Here is a 19636-nt window from a genome sequence, read left to right as displayed (position 1 = left end):
GCTCGCATTGATGTGCCATCCTGGATGAGCTGCACTACCTGAGCCACTTGTGTGGGTTGTAGACTCCGTCTCATGCTACCACTAGAGTGAAAGCACCGCCAGCATTCAAAAGTGACCAAAACATCAGCCAGGAAGCATAGGAACTGAGAAGTGGTCTGTGGTCCCCACCTGCAGAACCACTCCTTTATTGGGGGTGTCTTGCTAATTGCCTATAATTTCCACCCGTTGTCTATTCCATTTGCACAACAGCATGTGAAATTTATTGCCAATCAGTGTTGCTTCCTAAGTGGACAGTTTGATTTCACAGAAGTGTGATTGACTTGGAGTTACATTGTGTTGTTTAAGTGTTCCCTTTATTTTTTTGAGCAGTGCATATATATATATATATATATATATATATATTTTAATCTCATTAAAATAAAAAAAATTGAAGCTGCAAATAAAGTGTATTTATTTATTAAATAATATTTACACAATAAATCCTACATTGTACATAATCACCATGGTAGTAGCTTACTTGCATCTCTGTATGGACAATATTTAATCTCAGGTTAACCTGAAGATGAATATCTTCAATACATCACAATGCTCACATTTATTTTTTTAACTAAACAGACAGAAAAGTCTTAGAAAATTACAATTTACATGAATGGTAAAACATTTTCGGAAATTCACAATAAGATCTATGTAAGAAAAACGGAAAACATCTTTAATTTGCTTACTATACATCCGGTGCCCGGATGTCTGTAAAAGACAACTACAAAATTAATTTGTGAAAGCTGATAAAAACTGTACAATTCCATAAGGTCGCACCGGGTATTTATTTTTTATAGATAAAATATTTTATTTGGATACAGGACCATCCCATGAGAACATTTGTTAAAACAAAAAAAAATGTACAAACATGTATAAAAAAAAAACATTGGCCATGTCATGTATCTATACCCTAGAGGGCGCTCTAATAACCTTTAGCATCTTGCACCAACCATCATTACCCAACTGTTAACCTAACGTAGCAGGTTTAAAATAAACGCCTGAAACTAGATCCCATAAATAATGTTGTTTATCAAAGTAAAAAAATAACTGTCTGGGGAGGTTCTCTTCTGTACTGTTCAATCAATCCAGTAAATGTGGAGGAGGAGTTAAGATGGCTGGTCACCTTGTTCATGTCCAAAAGCGGAAGTCGAGTCACAGGCTCTTTCCTAAACCGGAACATCCAATTGTTGGGGACTCGGCAGAAGTCACATATTAGAGGTAGAATCATAGCCGCTGGAAGTAGTTTGGGGGTGGGGTTGCTGCGACGACAGGGGGGGGGGTCTATATATCGGTCCGCTAATACAGGCCCAGTGCAAAAATGTACTAAATGTATTTGAGTGTTTACTAGCATTTGTAACTTGAGTCTGATAATTATCTGTACAAAACAGGTCATCTTAAAATACTTGTGGAATATAAAAAAAACTTTATTGATATGTTATGAATTTTCTTGAAATACTTTGCAACTTATTTCTGTGTGAAAACTGAAATGGTCTATTCATTCCTTTTCCATTTTAGTAGACACTCTTATCCAGATTTTCGTACTGGTCCTCTTTGGGAATCGAACTCAGAACCCTAGCATAGCAAGCACAAGGCTCTACCAACAGTCACATCATCAGGATTTTTCAGGGGGTGCGGCAGCACTCTTAGCATCCCTACCTCCCGCGGCTATGGGTAGAATCCTGGGGCTGTGGGAGGGGGGGGGGGGGGGGGAACTCAACATCAATCTAACTTTAATAAAAAATAAACAACATTATTAGACATTCAGAGAATTCTCCCTCTTAAAAACAGTTCATATGACTTCACATTGAAAAAAAGCCTTCTCTGGGTCCCTCTCCCATTATGGTCTTCCTTCTTTTGGGGCCAGTTTCCTGGGCAGACAAGGGTGGAGTCTGCTCTGGACTGGGGTTTAGTGGTCAGGGTTCAGGTTCTGCGGTCATACTCGCTGACCTTCCTCTTGATGTGAGACAGCTTAGCCTTCAGATGCTTGCACCTCTTCTTCTTCAGCTGATAGTCTGAGGACTGTGAAGAGAAGTGGAGGTTAACTTTTAAAAAAAAACATGTTGAAACCTACTGGTTGGGTTGGTTGAATCAAATTCTCACAAAATGTTACTCAAATAGTTAAATAGTGGTGTAGTGGAACATACCTTCTTCATATTCTTCAGCCGGGTGTACTTATCCATAGCATCCTGTTTTTAAGGATAGAACAAAAACAGTTAGCGTCACACTTTCTTATTGTGGAAGTTGGCCCGATATGCTACAGTACTTTCGACATTTGTAATGCTGAGTCTACCTTTTAAATTACGATTCAGATTTTTAGCGGTTTCTTCGAAAATTGTGTTAAGGATATCATGTCACCTTAATAGGCAGGTTTCCATTGACAAAACCAATGTTGCAAAATCATTGCGACGTGTGTAATGGAAACGGCAGATATAGGAGACATTTTTGAAAGATCAACAACATTTGTATCTGTTCGATGGGGTGGATTTTTTTGTTGTTGTCAAACTTTGTGACAAATTATGGAAAATTATGATTGCCAAATAATTGAAGGCACGCCATGCACGTGATGTCATCACTTAACTATTAACCTCCACTCCACATTTAAATTCTAAATGCCTACTGCTTGCAAAATTTTTATTTAACTGTAAAAATTGTTTCTTTGCAGGCCAAAGATTGTCCTGACTTTCAAAAATTCCTGAATTGCTTCGCCTTGCTTTTTGGTTGGCTGGTAACTTTCACCATCCGATTATTTCAGATATAGAGGAGTGCAAGTTTCACCATGGCGACCAACGAACGTGGCGATAAATTGGCACATGAGAATTATTAGAATATAGCAAATATTACAAAATTATTGCATTCTATCCATGCTTGCTTTCGCGGGGGTTACCTGAGACATGAAACAAATACGTGGGAAGGCATACAGGCTGTCGACAACTTATTAATACGCAATTTGCCCGACCAAAATTTGAAAGCAGCTAGGTCTCCATGTGAATATTCTAAAATGTGCATGAAAAAAAATTTGCATTTGCCCACCAGAGATGTTTCCATCAAATTGACTTGTTACAAATAAGACTATGCGTAATGACGTACAGTAGTGCACATAAAAATACTTTGTGATTAAATTCCCATGTACCTAATAAAAAATACAAGTTAAATAGGTTTCCCTCGCATTTAACTCACAGATACAGTGTGGGTATAGCCTACAGCAGAGCAGGGGTATTCAACCTGCTGGTTTTCTGTTGTAGCTGATAATTAATTGCACACACTTAGTGTCCCAGGTCTGAATCAGTCCCTGATTAGAGGGGAACCATGAACAAAATGCTGTGGAACTGGTTTTGAGGTCTTGGGTTGAGTGAAGGGCCAACATCGGGTGTCAAACCCATTCCACGGAGCGCCGAGTGTCTGCGGGTTTCTGTTTTTTTCCTTTCAATTAAGACCTAGACAAAGAGTTAATTAGTGACCTTAATTCATCAATCAATTACAAGGGTGGAGCGGGGCCCCGCCGTAGAATGAGTTTGACACATATGGCCTACATGATGAGATTATTATGGACAGAGATTATTTTTATTTATCGATCTGCAGCCAAATATCAATAATCATATCATATATATCACCCTCAATATTTATTGAAAAGGAGCATCAAGCTCATCACCTTGTACTTTCACCAGCCTGTGGAGTTAATCATTTATTTCATCTGTAGCCTAATAAACTGCATGCTTTCCTGATGAGTTGTAATGGGAAGACACAGGTCATCGTAGGACTCCAAGTTTACTTCAATATTATGGTTATATCAACATTTGTGCATAAAAGCATTTCCACCGACATTTCTCACCTAATTCATTTTACTGACAAAAAGTTCCCACCTTGTCTAGTGCATTTTCTTTTGTCGACATTTGAAAGGTTTACAGACAAATGTTCTGTTTCCAACAGGCCTGTCATGACATTTTTTTTTTAATCTGACATGGACTCTTGGATGGAGACCTGGTAACTGTAGGAGTTACGTCATTATGTCCAGCTATTTTTAAATCGACACAAGCTGGTTACATCGAAATGCACCCCGTAGGAAATTGTCTAATCTATTTTCTAACTTTCTAAATGTCGTCAATAAATAAATAAATCACTGGACAAGTTAATAGAAACATAGCTATTGACTCACACACACTTTAATAGAACAAAGAAATAGAACACTAAATATAACATTTATATAGTGTCTCTAAAGTCCTCACCAGGAACTGTGGGCTGCCCTCTGGTTGTCTGTCCAGTTCCTTGTCCAGGTCAGCCAGGCCCATGTTGAGGTCATCCAGCTCAGCCTGCAGCTCTTTGTACTCCAGATGGTCCCGGTCAAACTCCCTCTTGTAGTCCAGACGCTCCTGCTCATTCATGATGGCAGAGAACTCGCTGAGAGACAGGATGGATAGAGTTTTAGAACTAATATATATATATATATATATATATACTGCTCAAAAAAATAAAGGGAACACTTAAACAACACAATGTAACTCCAAGTCAATCACACTTCTGTGAAATCAAACTGTCCACTTAGGAAGCAACACTGATTGACAATACATTTCACATGCTGTTGTGCAAATGGAATAGACAACAGGTGGAAATTATAGGCAATTAGCAAGACACCCCCAATAAATGAGTGATTCTGAAGGTGGGGACCACAGACCACTTCTCAGTTCCTATGCTTCCTGGCTGATGTTTTGGTCACTTTTGAATGCTGGCGGTGCTTTCACTCTAGTGGTAGCATGAGACGGAGTCTACAACCCACACAAGGGGCTCAGGTAGTGCAGCTCATCCAGGATGGCACATCAATGCGAGCTGTGGCAAGAAGGTTTGCTGTGTCTGTCAGCGTAGTGTCCAGAGCATGGAGGCGCTACCAGGAGACAGGCCAGTACATCAGGAGATGTGGAGGAGGCAACAACCCAGCAGCAGGACCGCTACCTCCGCCTTTGTGCAAGGAGGAGCAGGAGAAGCACTGCCAGAGCCCTGCAAAATGAACTCCAGCAGGCCACAAATGTGCATGTGTCTGCTCAAACGGACTCCATGAGGGTGGTATGAGGGCCCGACGTCCACAGGTGGGGGTTGTGCTTACAGCCCAACACCGTGCAGGACATTTGGCATTTGCCAGAGAACACCAAGATTGGCAAATTCGCCACTGGCGCCCTGTGCTCTTCACGGATGAAAGCAGGTTCACACTGAGCTCGTTACGGACATGACAGAGTCTGGAGACGCCGTGGAGAACGTTCTGCTGCCTGCAACATCCTCCAGCATGACCGGTTTGGCGGTGGGTCAGTCATGGTGTGGGGTGGCATTTCTTTGGGGGGCCGCACAGCCCTCCATGTGCTCGCCAGAGGTAGCCTGACTGCCATTAGGTACCGAGATGAGATCCTCAGACCCCTTGTGAGACCATATGCTGGTGCGGTTGGCCCTGGGTTCCTCCTAATGCAAGACAATGCTAGACCTCATGTGGCTGGGGTGTGTCAGCAGTTCCTGCAAGAGGAAGGCATTGATGCTATGGACTGGCCCGCCTGTTCCCCAGACCTGAATCCAATTGAGCACATCTGGGACATGTCTCGCTCCATCCACCAATGCCACGTTGCACCACAGACTGTCCAGGAGTTGGCGGATGCTTTAGTCCAGGTCTGGGAGGAGATCCCTCAGGAGACCATCCGCCACCTCATCAGGAGCATGCCCAGGCGTTGTAGGGAGGTCATACAGGCACGTGGAGGCCACACACACTACTGAGCCTCATTTTGACTTGTTTTAAGGACATTACATCAAAGTTGGATCAGCCTGTAGTGTGGTTTTCCACTTTAATTTTGAGTGTGACTCCAAATCCAGACTGGGTTGATAAATTGGATTTCCATTGATTATTTTTGTGTGATTTTGTTGTCAGCAAATTCAACTATGTAAAGAAAAAAAGTTTTTAATAAGATTATTTCATTCATTCAGATCTAGGATGTGTTATTTTAGTGTTCCCTTTATTTTTTTGAGCTGTGTGTGTATATGTGTGTGTATATATATATATATATATATATACTGCTCAAAAAAATAAAGGGAACACTTAAACAACACATACTAGATCTGAATGAAAGAAATAATCTTATTAAATACTTTTTTCTTTACATAGTTGAATGTGCTGACAACAAAATCACACAAAAATAATCAATGGAAATCCAATTTATCAACCCATGGAGGTCTGGATTTGGAGTCACACTCAAAATTAAAGTGGAAAACCACACTACAGGCTGATCCAACTTTGATGTAATGTCCTTAAAACAAGTCAAAATGAGGCTCAGTAGTGTGTGTGGCCTCCACGTGCCTGTATGGCCTCCCTACAACGCCTGGGCATGCTCCTGATGAGGTGACGGATGGTCTCCTGAGGGATCTCCTCCCAGACCTGGACTAAAGCATCCGCCAACTCCTGGACAGTCTGTGGTGCAACGTGGTGTTGGTGGATGGAGCGAGACATGATGTCCCAGATGTGCTCAATTGGATTCAGGTCTGGGGAACGGGCGGGCCAGTCCATAGCATCAATGCCTTCCTCTTGCAGGAACTGCTGACACACTCCAGCCACATGAGGTCTAGCATTGTCTTGCATTAGAAGGAACCCAGGGCCAACCGCACCAGCATATGGTCTCACAAGGGGTCTGAGGATCTCATCTCGGTACCTAATGGCAGTCAGGCTACCTCTGGCGAGCACATGGAGGGCTGTGCGGCCCCCCAAAGAAATGCCACCCCACACCATGACTGACCCACCGCCAAACCGGTCATGCTGGAGGATGTTGCAGGCAGCAGAACGTTCTCCACGGCGTCTCCAGACTCTGTCACATGTACTCAGTGTGAACCTGCTTCATCTGTGAAGAGCACAGGGCGCCAGTGGCGAATTTGCCAATCTTGGTGTTCTCTGGCAAATGTCAAACGTCCTGCACAGTGTGGGCTGTAAGCACAACCCCCACCTGTGGACGTCGGGCCCTCATACCACCCTCATGGAGTCTGTTTCTGACCGTTTGAGCAGACACATGCACATTTGTGGCCTGCTGGAGGTCATTTTGCAGGGCTCTGGCAGTGTTTCTCCTGCTCCTCCTTGCACAAAGGCGGAGGTAGCGGTCCTGCTGCTGGGTTGTTGCCCTCCTACGGCCTCCTCCACGTCTCCTGATGTACTGGCCTGTCTCCTGGTAGCGCCTCCATGCTCTGGACACTACGCTGACAGACACAGCAAACCTTCTTGCCACAGCTCGCATTGATGTGCCATCCTGGATGAGCTGCACTACCAGAGCCACTTGTGTGGGTTGTAGACTTCGTCTCATGCTACCACTAGAGTGAAAGCACCACCAGCATTCAAAAGTGACCAAAACATCAGCCAGGAAGCATAAGAACTGAGAAGTGGTCTGTGGTCACCACCTGCCGAACCACTCCTTTATTGGGGGTGTCTTGCTAATTGCCTATAATTTCCACCTGTCTATTCCATTTGCACAACAGCATGTGAAATTTATTGTCAATGAGTGTTGCTTCCTAAGTGGACAGTTTGATTTCACAGAAGTTTGATTGACTTGGAGTTACATTGTGTTGTTTAAGTGTTCCCTTTATTTTTTTGAGCAGTATATATATATATATATATATATATATCGTATTATACCCCTTCCCCTAGTTATCTTTGATGGATGGAAACTCAAGTTGATGTCTGACTTTCTACCCACAAATACCTCTATAATCCCCTTCGAAAACTTCTATACACCAGTCCTGGGACAAGTCTAGTATTACCTACAGACCTGGGACAAGTCTAGTATTACCTACAGACCTGGGACAAGTCTAGTATTACCTACAGACCTGGGACAAGTCTGGTATTACCTGCAGACCTGGGACAAGTCTAGCATTACCTACAGACCTGGGACAAGCCTAGTATTACCTACAGACCTGGGACAAGTCTAGTATTACCTACAGACCTGGGACAAGTCTAGTATTACCTACAGACCTGGGACAAGTCTAGTATTACCTACAGACCTGGGACAAGTCTAGTATTACCTACAGACCTGGGACAAGTCTAGTATTACCTACAGACCTGGGACAAGTCTAGTATTACCTACAGACCTGGGACAAGTCTAGTATTACCTACAGACCTGGGACAAGTCTAGTATTACCTACAGACCTGGGACAAGTCTAGTATTACCTACAGACCTGGGACAAGTCTAGTATTACCTACAGACCTGGGACAAGTCTAGTATTACCTACAGACCTGGGACAAGTCTAGTATTAACTACAGACCTGGGACAACCATTTTTAACTCTGCTTTGTGGAAAGTAACTTTTTCCAGGGAAACAAATTGTAACTTGAGGTTACTACAACTATTTGAATACAGATCCACAAAAAGTATATGACTTTTTAATCCTACTTCAATACAGAGCTCAGAAAGTAACTATTTTTGTAAACTATTTGAATACAGATCAAAGAAAGCAACTTCTTAAAAATTATATTTTAATACAGATCTTAGGAAGTGTCTACTTTTCTGAAACTATTGGATTGGCTGCCTTCAACTAATAGTAATTACCCTGAATAGTACATACCATTTCAATAAATCCATCCTATTAGAAGTTTTGTTCCAAAACGCTATATACACACACACCAATTTCATTTTTTTCATCAGAAATGATTGCTTATGTTTGTGTTAAATATTGCTGTTCTGATTTTTAATTCATAGATTTTTAGATGTGTATTAAAATTGGTTGTTGCAAAAACGCTATATATCCGTTGTTTAGCTGAAATGGAATGTTTGTATCCTGTGGATTTGACTGATCTGTGGTTGTCTCACCGAGCTACATTATTTTAAGATGAATGCACTAACTCTAAGTCGCGCTGGATAAGACAATAAAATGTCAAATGTAAATATTTAACATACAGATCTCATTACTATATTGATAATTTTTTTTACAATATTGATGTCACAAATGAATCATTCATACAGTTCTTTATTATTATTTTTAAATAGTTAGTTACATTTGAGTATAAAACATAGCAGTACTACGTGTTTCTGAGAGTGAGGTGGATATATAAGGTTTTGCAACAACATGATTGTCTCTCTGAAATGAAACCATCAAGTGATATATTTCAAACAAATACATGTCTGTCATTGAACAACCCCATTCCATGATTAGAAATGGCACAAACACACACCAATCTCCAAGTTATTTAAACAATAAAAGCGAATTTACCAAAAATTCTGAAAATTGGTATACAATATAGCGTTTTGGAATTAAACTTAATTTGAGCTGAACATTGTGTAAAATATCCATTCTCCTGACAGTCCATAATCAAGTCAAACCAATTAACCAATTATATTCTGTACAGAGAAGTATAAATAAGTTGTGATGCTCAACTACTGTATGACTCTTTCAACATGCCACTGCAAAAGGTTGAAAGCTGCAATACATTTTGTTGATAGCTGAAAATACTGCAGAGTAATTCGAAGCCATTTGCAAACAGTTGGATGCTTAGCAAAAACAACTTTGAACATCTTTGTCCATCGGAGGGCACGTGTTCTTGTTTCAAACACTCAGTATACCATATTTAAAGGGATAGTTTACTCAAAATAAAAAAAACTAACATGATTTTCCAACTACCTTGGCTGTAGTTGATTCGAGAAGGCAGTTTTTGGATATTTATTTTCCTTTCGACACTTAATAGCTATATTTTGTTACTGTTAGCATTCTCAATAACACTTAACATTAAACTGCCCTTGTGCCTGTGTATTAAAACTACATTTTATTAGCATGTTGTTACATGATACTTTGGTAATTGCATATCAATGAGCTGAAAGTTTGAGCTGACGTTCTTTATTCCACATATGTAAGAACTCCATCGTTATGCAATTAAAAAGCAATTTACAAAGTCCTATGAAACAACCATGTTGCTATTGTAATGATCAAAGTTACTACACGTGTATAAGAACTTGATTTGAAGTGTTACTGTATTATCTTATGTCTCACTCATTATGAACATACATTTGTTTGTCATTTTGAAACTGTAAAAGTGATCTTCTAATGTCGATGTGATTCCATGTCCCTCATTAAAATTCATATCTGAGAGCCCTCCGAACCATCTGCTAATGGTCATACATTTACACTAATTCAACAAACTGTTGTAGTTTTTGGTTCATCAAATAAATATTAATTTGTATATATTAAAATATGATCAGTTTTTTCTAAATTTTATTTAACTTGGCCAGTCAGTTAAGAACACATTCTTATTTACAATGACGGCCAAACTCAGGCAACGCTGGGCCAATTGTGCGCCGCCCTACCGCCCTATGGGACTCCCAATCACAGCTGGATGTGATGCAGCCTGGATTCAAACCAGGGACTGCAGTGACGCCTCTTGCACTGCGATGCAGTGTCTTAGACCGCTGCGCCACTCAGGAGCCCCATTGACTCAGGGGTCTGAATACTTATGTAAATTAGCTATGTATTTAATTTAATAGATTTGCTAACATTTCTAAAAACATGTTTCCACTTCGTCATCATGGTGTATTTTATGTAGATGAGGAGAGAAAAAACATATTTAATCCATTTTGAATTCAGGCTGTAACACGACAGAAAGTAAAAGGGTATGAATACTTTCTGAAGGCACCGTATATTATATAGAACTTTATCAAGCATAACTTTAATCTCCCGTACTGAGCCAGGAAATGTGGTTACTTTGCAAATAAAGTGAACATTCTTTTCTTTTCCATTCGCTTTGGCAGACAACGGTGCCTCGGAGAGAGAGAGTGGCTTTTTTTTACTGTTCTTTTAACCCCACTTATAGATGCCTGACTTCCTGTTTCTGTCCTCTGACAGTCTTTCTCGACCCTCTTGGTCGTGTTAGCCTCTTGTCTGAGACCTGTATTTAAATATCAAAGAAACTAGTTGCCTTTTCGTTCAAACTCCATATAAATATTTGACTATGGGTATTTAAAAAGTTAGTATATTCTAATAAAGTACAAAAATACAATTATTTCCTGCCCATGTCTGCTATACACCTGTTTGGGGAATATATTATTACTCCTATCCCACATCTATAATAATGCTACAACCTACTTGAACTGATGCAGTTTATTAGGATCTCGTTCAGACCCTGATGCTACTGTCATTCTAGCCTGATCCCAGATCTGTTAAGTATGGCAAACTGTTTAGGATTTGGATATACTTTACAAAACAGATCGGAAAGCAGGCAACTTTCATTCCACCAGTCGTCCCTCCACTCACGTGTTAAAGTCGATCTCGTCCAGATCCTCTCCTCCCGATTCTGCACCAGTGTCGTAGTCCCTCAGCTTGCTCTTCAGTCCGCCCAACGAGCTTGTTATGTCTGAGCTCCTGAAAAAAAAAACGTATTAAATAATACACCTTTTTGCATATAACCTAAATATCATCACAATTATTCTAATAAACTCCAGTTAAATGGAATCAGTAAAACTGTGTATTAGAGGATTGTAAAACTAGTAGCACTAGAATCTGTCTTCTCATAACAAAAGTGTTTGTTTTTCTCTGAAACAAGCTCGTCCTGATCGAGTGAGGTCAGGATGACGGCGTCACACAAAACCTCAAATCATTCAGCAACAAGATTGAGCCAAAGAACACATTCCCAGCATTCTACCAACTTCTGGTAAGTGCATAAAAAGCCCCAGCATTCAACCAGGAAATATACTTTCTTATTTCTTAGTTCTAACGTGACAAATGGAACAACTAATTCATGACTATGTCATGAGTTCATTTGGCGTGGTAAATACACTGAGTATATTGGTGTGGCAGACCACCATTGATGGTGGAAAAAGGTGATTTGACATGCTTCTCCATTTATCTAAGCATATTATAACAAATAGCTTAATGGCCTTCCCTTGCCAAAATAATGTCTTGAGTAACACTTCTTTGTGTTCAGGAAATACTTTCTCTTTGCCAGGTGAAAACATGCGGGTGAAACAACCCAAAACAAACATAGCCCTTTAACTTTCGCCAAGGAAACAAAATGGTTCTTGTCCTGAGTGAGAATGATGAAGATGCCTGTGGACAGGCAAGGTCAGCTTTGGGTCTTCTCTCACTAATGGTTATGGTTAGGATTAGCTGACCACAGACTCTTAAAAAAAAGTTCAATTAATTAAAATGTGCAACAGAGCATTGTTCCAGCTCATACCCATGGGGTCGCCCCTCACAAACTTCAGGTTCTCATTGAAATACATTTCTCTGGCTCAGTTTTTGACACTGCGAAAATCTCAGTGTGTAGGTGACCTTACCCAGGCAGATACAGAGGTCTGTGGTCTGGCAGCTGGTCCAGGAAGTTCCTGGAGCCCCCCACCTTGTCGTTGTACTCATTCACCAGAGTGTCCGGCTGACCAGACACGTTATTCACCTACAGGAAGAGACAGGGATCAATAAAGTGTATTCAATACAGGAGGAGGTCAAGAGTCAGGCATCATACTGAGACAGAGGGTAACAAACAGCCACTAATGTAAAACCTTCACACAGCATGTGTTTAAATAATACACCACAGGTTGGTAAGAACAAAAGGCTCAAGAAGACATCAAATCCTACAGTTTGGTGGACTGCATCCAGGAACAGAGGTATGAACACAATTACCAGAAAACATTATGCAAATCATCAATGTAAACATTATGTTTATGAAATTCCTGAATAAACATCTTCTACTCATAATTTCAGGCAATGCCTTTAAAGCATGTCATGTTAATGATGAACCAACTTGTCGACTGAAGAAACCTTTGCGAGCAGACTTCCGATCCAACCAAACCAGTCTTTAGTTCAACGTCGATGGCCTGACAACTACAGTACCAGATTGTCTTCATTCAACACATATGGCATGGTGTTGAACAGTGTCTCATGTGAACTTTATGCCTAGGCTACCGGGTATGGCTGTAGCCCATGTATGTGCAGTTTGCCTAGTTTTATAGCTGCACCAAGTCGATTAAGTTGATATGGCAATAACACATTGAATCTGAATCTTTTGTGAATCCAATAACACATTGAATCTGAAACTTTTGTGAATCCAACAACACATTGAATCTGAATCTTTGTGAATCCAACAATGCATTGAATCTGAATCTTTGTGAATCCAGTAACTTTAGGGTTGCTGACTGAAGTGGTTTTGTTTATATGGTTGCCTTAAGGTTCCCCCCTCTCACATATTACTCAGAGGTGTGGTTGTCGCGGTGAGGTAAATAGTGTGGTTGACTGAGCGCTCTCATCCCGGACCGAACAGTTCCTCCACTTCCCCCTCGGTCCTCCACAGCCTAAATAACACAGATGATATGATCATAACGAGAGACAGGGAGGAACACTAGGACAACAACTCATAGCCAATCACAACTGCTCCTTGTACTACATGATCAGAATGCTATTTTAAGAACCAATTTTTCACCATGACATCGCTACAAATGAGACTAATGTCATGGAAGGCTACTCCCAGAAACTGGACATGAAACTCTCCCCACCTCCCTCTACACCTGACACAACACACACCTATACACTTCATCTGTCATAAAGCACCTATGGTGGAAGCTATGCTTCTGCTGTGACTGTCTGGTTAGAATAACACACGGACGAACGGGGGGGGGGGGGGGGCTGACCCCAGATTAGCACTCGACTACTTCTCCCAAAACGTTTTGAACACTGGCCCTGTAGCACAGATAGTGTACCATTATTGTTGTCGCAGTGAGGTAAAAATGGTGTGGCAGTCTGAGCTCTCCCACTCAGGACCGACCGGTTTCTCCACTTCTCACTCCATCCTCCAAAGCCCAAACACCACAGATACTTTCCAACAATGCAGAGTTAAAGATAAGATTTTTTTTAAATGATATTGTGACAAGGAATAAATAGAAACAGTGAATAATTAATAAAAATAACATGGCTATATATAGGGAGTGGAAAATAACTGACTCATATCGATGCAACATAGGCCATTTTCAAAACGAGAAGTTGCTTTTTAGGGGCAGTCACTCTTTAACAACCAACTCTTTACCATGACATAGCAAGACATCACTAAAAATGAGACTAGTGCCTTGGGAAGCCACTCCCAGAAACTGGACATGAAACTCACCTCACCTCCCTCTGCACCTATCCACTAAATCTATCCTTAAGCCCCTGTGGTGAAAGCTATGCTTCTGCTGTGCCTGTCTGCTTAGATAAACACACACGGACGGACGGGGGGGGATGGGGACCTGAGCCCAGATCAGCACTCTACTACTTCTCCCAAAACGCTTTGAACACTGGCCCTGTAGCACAGGTACAGTGCCATCAGAAAGTATTCATACACCTGGACTTTTTCCACATTCTGTTGTGTTACAAAGGTGGGATTAAAATGGATTGAATATTCATTTTTTTGTCAACGATCTACACAAAATACTCTAATGTCAAAGTGGAAGAAAAATAACATTTGTAAAATATTGATGAAAAATAAAACAATAATATTGCTTGATTACGTAAGTATTCAACCCCCTGAGTCAATACATGTTAGAATCACCTTTGGCAGCGATTACAGCTCAGTGTCTTTTTGGAAAAGTCTAAGAGATTTGCACACCTGGATTGTACAATATTTGCATATTATTCTTTAAATTCTAGAAGCTCTTTCAAGTTGGTTATTGATCATTGCTAGACAGCCACTTTCAAGTCGTGCCATAGATTTTCGAGCAGATTTAAGTCAAAACTGTAACTAGGCCACTCAGGAACATTCAAAGTAATCTTGGTAACCAACTCCAGTGTATATCTGGCCTTGTGTTTTTGGTTATTGTCCTGCTAAAAGGTGAACTTGTCTCCCAGTGTCTGTTGGAAAGCAGACAACCAGATTTACCTCTAGGATTTTGCCTGTGCTTAGCTCTATTCTGTTTATTTTTATCATAAAAAACTCCCTAGTCCTTGCCGATGACAAGCATACCCATAACATGATGCAGCCACCACCAAATATGAATAGTGGTACTCAGTGATGTGTTGGATTTGCCCCAAACATAATGCTTTGTATTCAGTACATTGTGATAATTTCTTTGCCACATTTTTTGCAGTTATACTTCAGTGCCTCATGAAAACAGGATGCATGTTTTGGAGTATTTGTATTCTGTACAGGCTTCCTTCTTTTCACCCCGCCATTTAGGTTAGTATTGTGGAATAACTACAATGTTGTTGATCCATCCTCAGTTCTCCCATCACAGCCATTTAACACTGTAACTGTTTTATAGTCACCATTGGCCTCATTGTGAAATCCCTGAGTGGTTTCCTTGCTGTCCGGCAACTGAGTTAGGAAGGACGCCTGTATCTTTGTACTAACTGGCTGTATTGATACACCATCCAAAGTGTAATGATAACTTCACCATGCTCAAAGGGTTATTCAATAACTGCTTTTTTTCTTTCTTAATTGTAATTGTATGTGTGGGGGTACGGAAATGAGGCAGTCATTCATAAATAATGTTAAACACGATTATTGAAAACAGAGTGTGTCCATGCAACTTATTATGGGACTGGTTAAGCACTTATTTAGACTTGCCATAACAAAGGGGTTAAATACTTATTAACTCAAGACATTTTTGCTTTTTAATTTAATTAGTTTGCTAAACCATGATTCCACTTTGACATTATGGGGTATTGTGTGTAGGCCAGTGACACAAAATCACAATTGAATCCATTGTAAATTCAGACTGTAACACAACAAAATGTGGAAAAAGTCAAGGGGTGTGAATACTTTCTGAAGGAACTGTACTGTTCCATTACTCTATACTGTCACTGTGAGAGTTAATTCCGTTGAATGTTTGTCATGTTGTCACACACACACACACACACACACACACACACACACACACACACAATTAGCCGTGGATGTACACTAGTAGAATGCAGTTTCCCTGGTAACCATGGAGGTAGTTAAATGTTTTATGTACATCAAATCATCACAGATTACAAGGACTTTACAGTCAGTCCCTGTCCTTGTTTTAACAGCACACACACACACACCTCTGTAAACATCCCCTATCTGGAAACACACACACACACACACACTCACCCACTCTCCGATGGTGTGTGTGCGCAGGCTGTTGCTGATAACCTTGGTCTCCTCCCAGAGGATTCTGTCTGGGCCCCAGCGTCTGATCTTCTGACGCGTCTTCACAGCAAACACCAGCAGGATGATCAGACCCACAAATACCAAGACTCCCAGGATGATGGCTATGACCTAAAGAGAGAAGGGGCGAGAGACATTGTAAACAAGATGGCTATGACCTGGGACAGAGAGGAGGGTCAGTGGGTTAGCATGTTCCACATAGGAAGAGGGATAATGCACCAGGGTGAAGGAGGCGGAAATCTGCTATTTTAACTCATTGTAATATGTACCAAGAAATATACAAATTGTATTGAATTGTGCACTGAGGGCGAGAAATGTACGTGACTGTAGACTATAGTGATAAAAATGGAATCCAGCTTGAGACTGGTGAGGAAAGGGCAAGAAGGTGGTGTAATCAAGCTGCTTACTTTGAGACGTGTTATCCCATAGGCTAGCAGAGATGCAGCACTTAATGACCCCTTCCTGAGATTCCACCAAGCAGTAATGGCAGAGGTACTGGTTGATGAAGATGCTACCTACCTCCTGAGGTTCCACCACACAGTAATGGTAGAGGTACTGGTTGATGAAGATGCCTTGGGCTTGGTTCTGATTCTGGTACTGGGAACACAGCTGTATTATCTGGTTGTAGTAGACAGACCCTGAGGATTGGGCTGTGGGGTTCACTGCCACCAGGTAGACTATAGTAGCGATGATCATTAATATCGCCAAGATGGCAGACACGATGATGGCCCCCAGGTAGAACTTTGGCGAGCGGGACGCGTTCTGCCGCGACACCACTAGTATGAAGATGATGAGCACGGCGATGAAGGTGATGGCTGCTATGGCAATGATGAAGCCCTTCCCCGCCAGGGGGTCAGTCTCGGTCCTACTTCCGTAGCTACCTCCGCCATAGGACGAGCCTCCACCGATACCGCTGCCATAGGAGGAGCCACCGCCGTAACTACTGCCATAGCTCCCACCATATCCTCCACCTCCGATGCCCAGCCCAGCGCCGATGCCGCCGCCCATTCCCATCGTGCTCATGTCGTAGTCCCAGGCGAGCGTAGACGCCACGCAGGCGAAGATCGCTACGCACATGATGATGATGATGATGGAGATGATCTTCATCACCCCTGGAGGAGAGGTCCAACGGTAGAAGTGGAGGAGCTCCTCGTCTGGGTAGAAAGAGTAGGCTGGGTTGGAGACATGCTCGCTATGCTTGTGCCTGTGTTCATGGCTGAAAAAAGGGAGGAGGGAGTTGGAAGGAGAGGACAGAGAAGAAGAGGAGGAGATGTTAGAGGGGTGGACATATAGAATGTATTAATCCTATTAACTTGCAAAGTTGGGTAGGTTGTAGGTGATGATAGGGTGGGGTGGAAGAGTAGGGTGGTATGAATGATCTGATGGAGGAGAACGACAGGTGGGTTGAGTATATTAATGTAGAGGGATGTGTATGATGAGGTAAGTGAGGTGGGAGAAGAGTGAGATGGGATGAGGACATAGGATGAGTGTAGATAGATGGGTGAGGAGTTGTGTGCGATGAGAGAGGGAGGACTTACCGTCTGCTTCCGGGATGATAGGAAGGAGAGGTGCGTTTGTTGTGAGAGGGCATACTGGGATCCTCTGGTCCTCCGAAGTCTCAACTCTTCACTTTATCCAGTCGCTGCTGCACTAATTAAAAAACAAAATAAAAATCACGTTAGCAACCACAACAAAAACAGTACACTGTAAAAAATAATCCTGTTATTTTTCCTGTTATTGGAAGCCAGTTACCTGCAAATTAGGTACAGTATGTTACCTTTAAGTTCCAAAGAAAATGTGGTTAACAGTACATTACTTTTATAAAAGTTTTTTTATTTTTTATATTGAGATCAGAACACCCCAAATATTATCTTTAACCTTTTCTTAAAGAAGAATCTGCTAAACCCTGGGATGTAGTACAAACACTTGAACATGACTTGAAGGGAGGCGACCTTTCCAAATGTGTCCTGCTGCTACTACTGACTACACAAACTGCACATCTCCTAAATGGCACTCTAATCTCTATAGTGCGCACCACTATAGATCCCGGTTATAGCAATCTGGCCAAAAGTAGTGCACTATGTAGGGAACAGGGCGCCATTTGGAACAAATTTACTGACTAAGCAAACATTTAACCGCAGAGTAGGCCCTTCTGCAGCCTAATAGAGGTGAAGAGCACAGCAGCAATAACATGTTCTCCACATGTTGTCTTTCTTTCCAGAAACTAACCCAATGGACTAAAGGAGCCGAACGTTACTCCGTATAGTCCAAGGACATTACGTGTCCTGTTTTAGAGGCAAATTGGCTCTGGCAGCCCAATACTCGATCTAAACGTGAATCGATTCTCAATTGCGGTACAGTTATAGAAACATAAATCCCTATACTTTCATAGCAAATCAAAATAAATGCGAAATAGATTAATGTACATTGTTCTAATTGGTTTTAACGCAGTTGCAAGCGAAAGTGTTTTTCAGTGACAACACGTTTGTGGCATCCGTCTTCCGTTTACACACAGGTGTTCAGAGACGCAGGTATCTAATTAGCACAGGTAGTCCACTCTGTCTTTCATCCGTTTTCCGTAAACAAGCTCTGTAACATGGAAATATGGCGGCGTGGAAACAGAAACACTAACCCTAGCAAGATGTGTATCAATTTAACCTTTTGTCTTTCGAAAATAATGTATTGCTGCTATGACAGATAAGGTTCTTATGGTTCCAAAACCGTACTGCAAGTGCCGCGTGTTAATGTTTAGATTGAGCGTCCGGGGCCCTTTACAGAAAATGCTTTTGTCCAATGATTTGTGTGTAATGTAATAACAGAGTCATGATCAAGGGATAATCCTGACCTACAGAATTGTTTGGTATTATAACAGGCTGGAGTTGGGTGCCGTTATACAATAGTTGTATACTATAGGCTACACTTAGAATTAATTTCCCTGATATTTTTGAATGTTGGGGGGGGGGGGGGAGTGATGAAAATAACCTGATGAATGAGGGGGGGGGAAAGTGCCTTTTTTGTGTGTTTTTTTTACACCTCAGTTTGTAAATCGTAGGAAATAATTATCTGCGTGTATAGCAAACGCCCCAAATATCAACACAGTCGAGGGACGTTTTAAAATGTAATTCTACAGAATAAAATATGTACATGATACAGTTCAACTTCAATCATGTCCGCAAAGGTCTCCAGCTTTGTGATAAAATAAACATTTATCTAAAATTCACAGACCAGCATTAAAATAAAAAATACACCACATGATTGAAAATCCAAGAAAAAAAATGTAATTTGGTAGACCTACATGGTAAATTACATATGAATATATCACCAAAAGTTACAACAACAACAAACTCACCTGTTCCCGAGGAGAATCGGCGTCTCTTTTGATTACGGATGCAGGCTGAAACTCGTATGCTATTGTCGAACACGCCTATGCACGTCGCTGATCAAAACTGCGTGCAGGTCGCTCTCTCTCATTGGAGATGACAGTAGTGAATTGTCTCCTCCTTGTCACTCC

At 41.4% G+C, this 19636-nt stretch overlaps 1 protein-coding gene across 2 annotated transcripts; it reads right to left on the bottom strand.

Annotated features, from left to right (window-relative positions):
- Positions 1-434: 434 nt before the first annotated feature.
- oclnb (occludin b) lies at positions 435-19581 on the bottom strand. 2 transcript variants are annotated; one of them, XM_029763734.1, is made up of 9 exons: positions 19475-19581; positions 17664-17775; positions 16645-17341; positions 16069-16236; positions 12302-12417; positions 11280-11387; positions 4260-4431; positions 2181-2222; positions 435-2055 (listed from the first exon to the last, which is right to left on the bottom strand). In XM_029763734.1, the coding sequence occupies exons 2-9, from the start codon at positions 17714-17716 to the stop codon at positions 1957-1959; spliced, it is 1455 nt and encodes a 484-aa protein (XP_029619594.1). In that variant the 5' UTR covers positions 17717-17775; positions 19475-19581; the 3' UTR covers positions 435-1956. The 2 variants fall into 2 exon arrangements, with proteins under 2 accessions (XP_029619594.1, XP_029619596.1); XM_029763736.1 differs by having other exon boundaries at positions 17664-17770; positions 19475-19571.
- Between the last annotated feature and the right edge of the window lie 55 nt (positions 19582-19636).

This window comes from Salmo trutta, chromosome 9, assembly GCF_901001165.1.
Source record: "Salmo trutta chromosome 9, fSalTru1.1, whole genome shotgun sequence".
In the NCBI taxonomy this organism is placed as follows: Eukaryota; Metazoa; Chordata; class Actinopteri; order Salmoniformes; family Salmonidae; genus Salmo; species Salmo trutta.
Note: the sequence above shows the minus strand (reverse complement) of the source record. Positions and strands in the feature narration are given on the sequence as shown.

Bases quoted from the DNA above. Each gene is read 5' to 3' on its own strand.
- oclnb (XM_029763734.1), bottom strand. From the start codon at position 17,716: ATGCCCTCTCACAACAAACGCACCTCTCCTTCCTATCATCCCGGAAGC. The intron at 2,223-4,259 runs GTGAGGACTTTA...CCTTAAAAACAG, and splicing joins AGGGCAGCCCACAGTTCCTG to GATGCTATGGATAAGTACAC. The intron at 2,056-2,180 runs GTATGTTCCACT...TTCTCTTCACAG, and splicing joins GGCTGAAGAATATGAAGAAG to TCCTCAGACTATCAGCTGAA.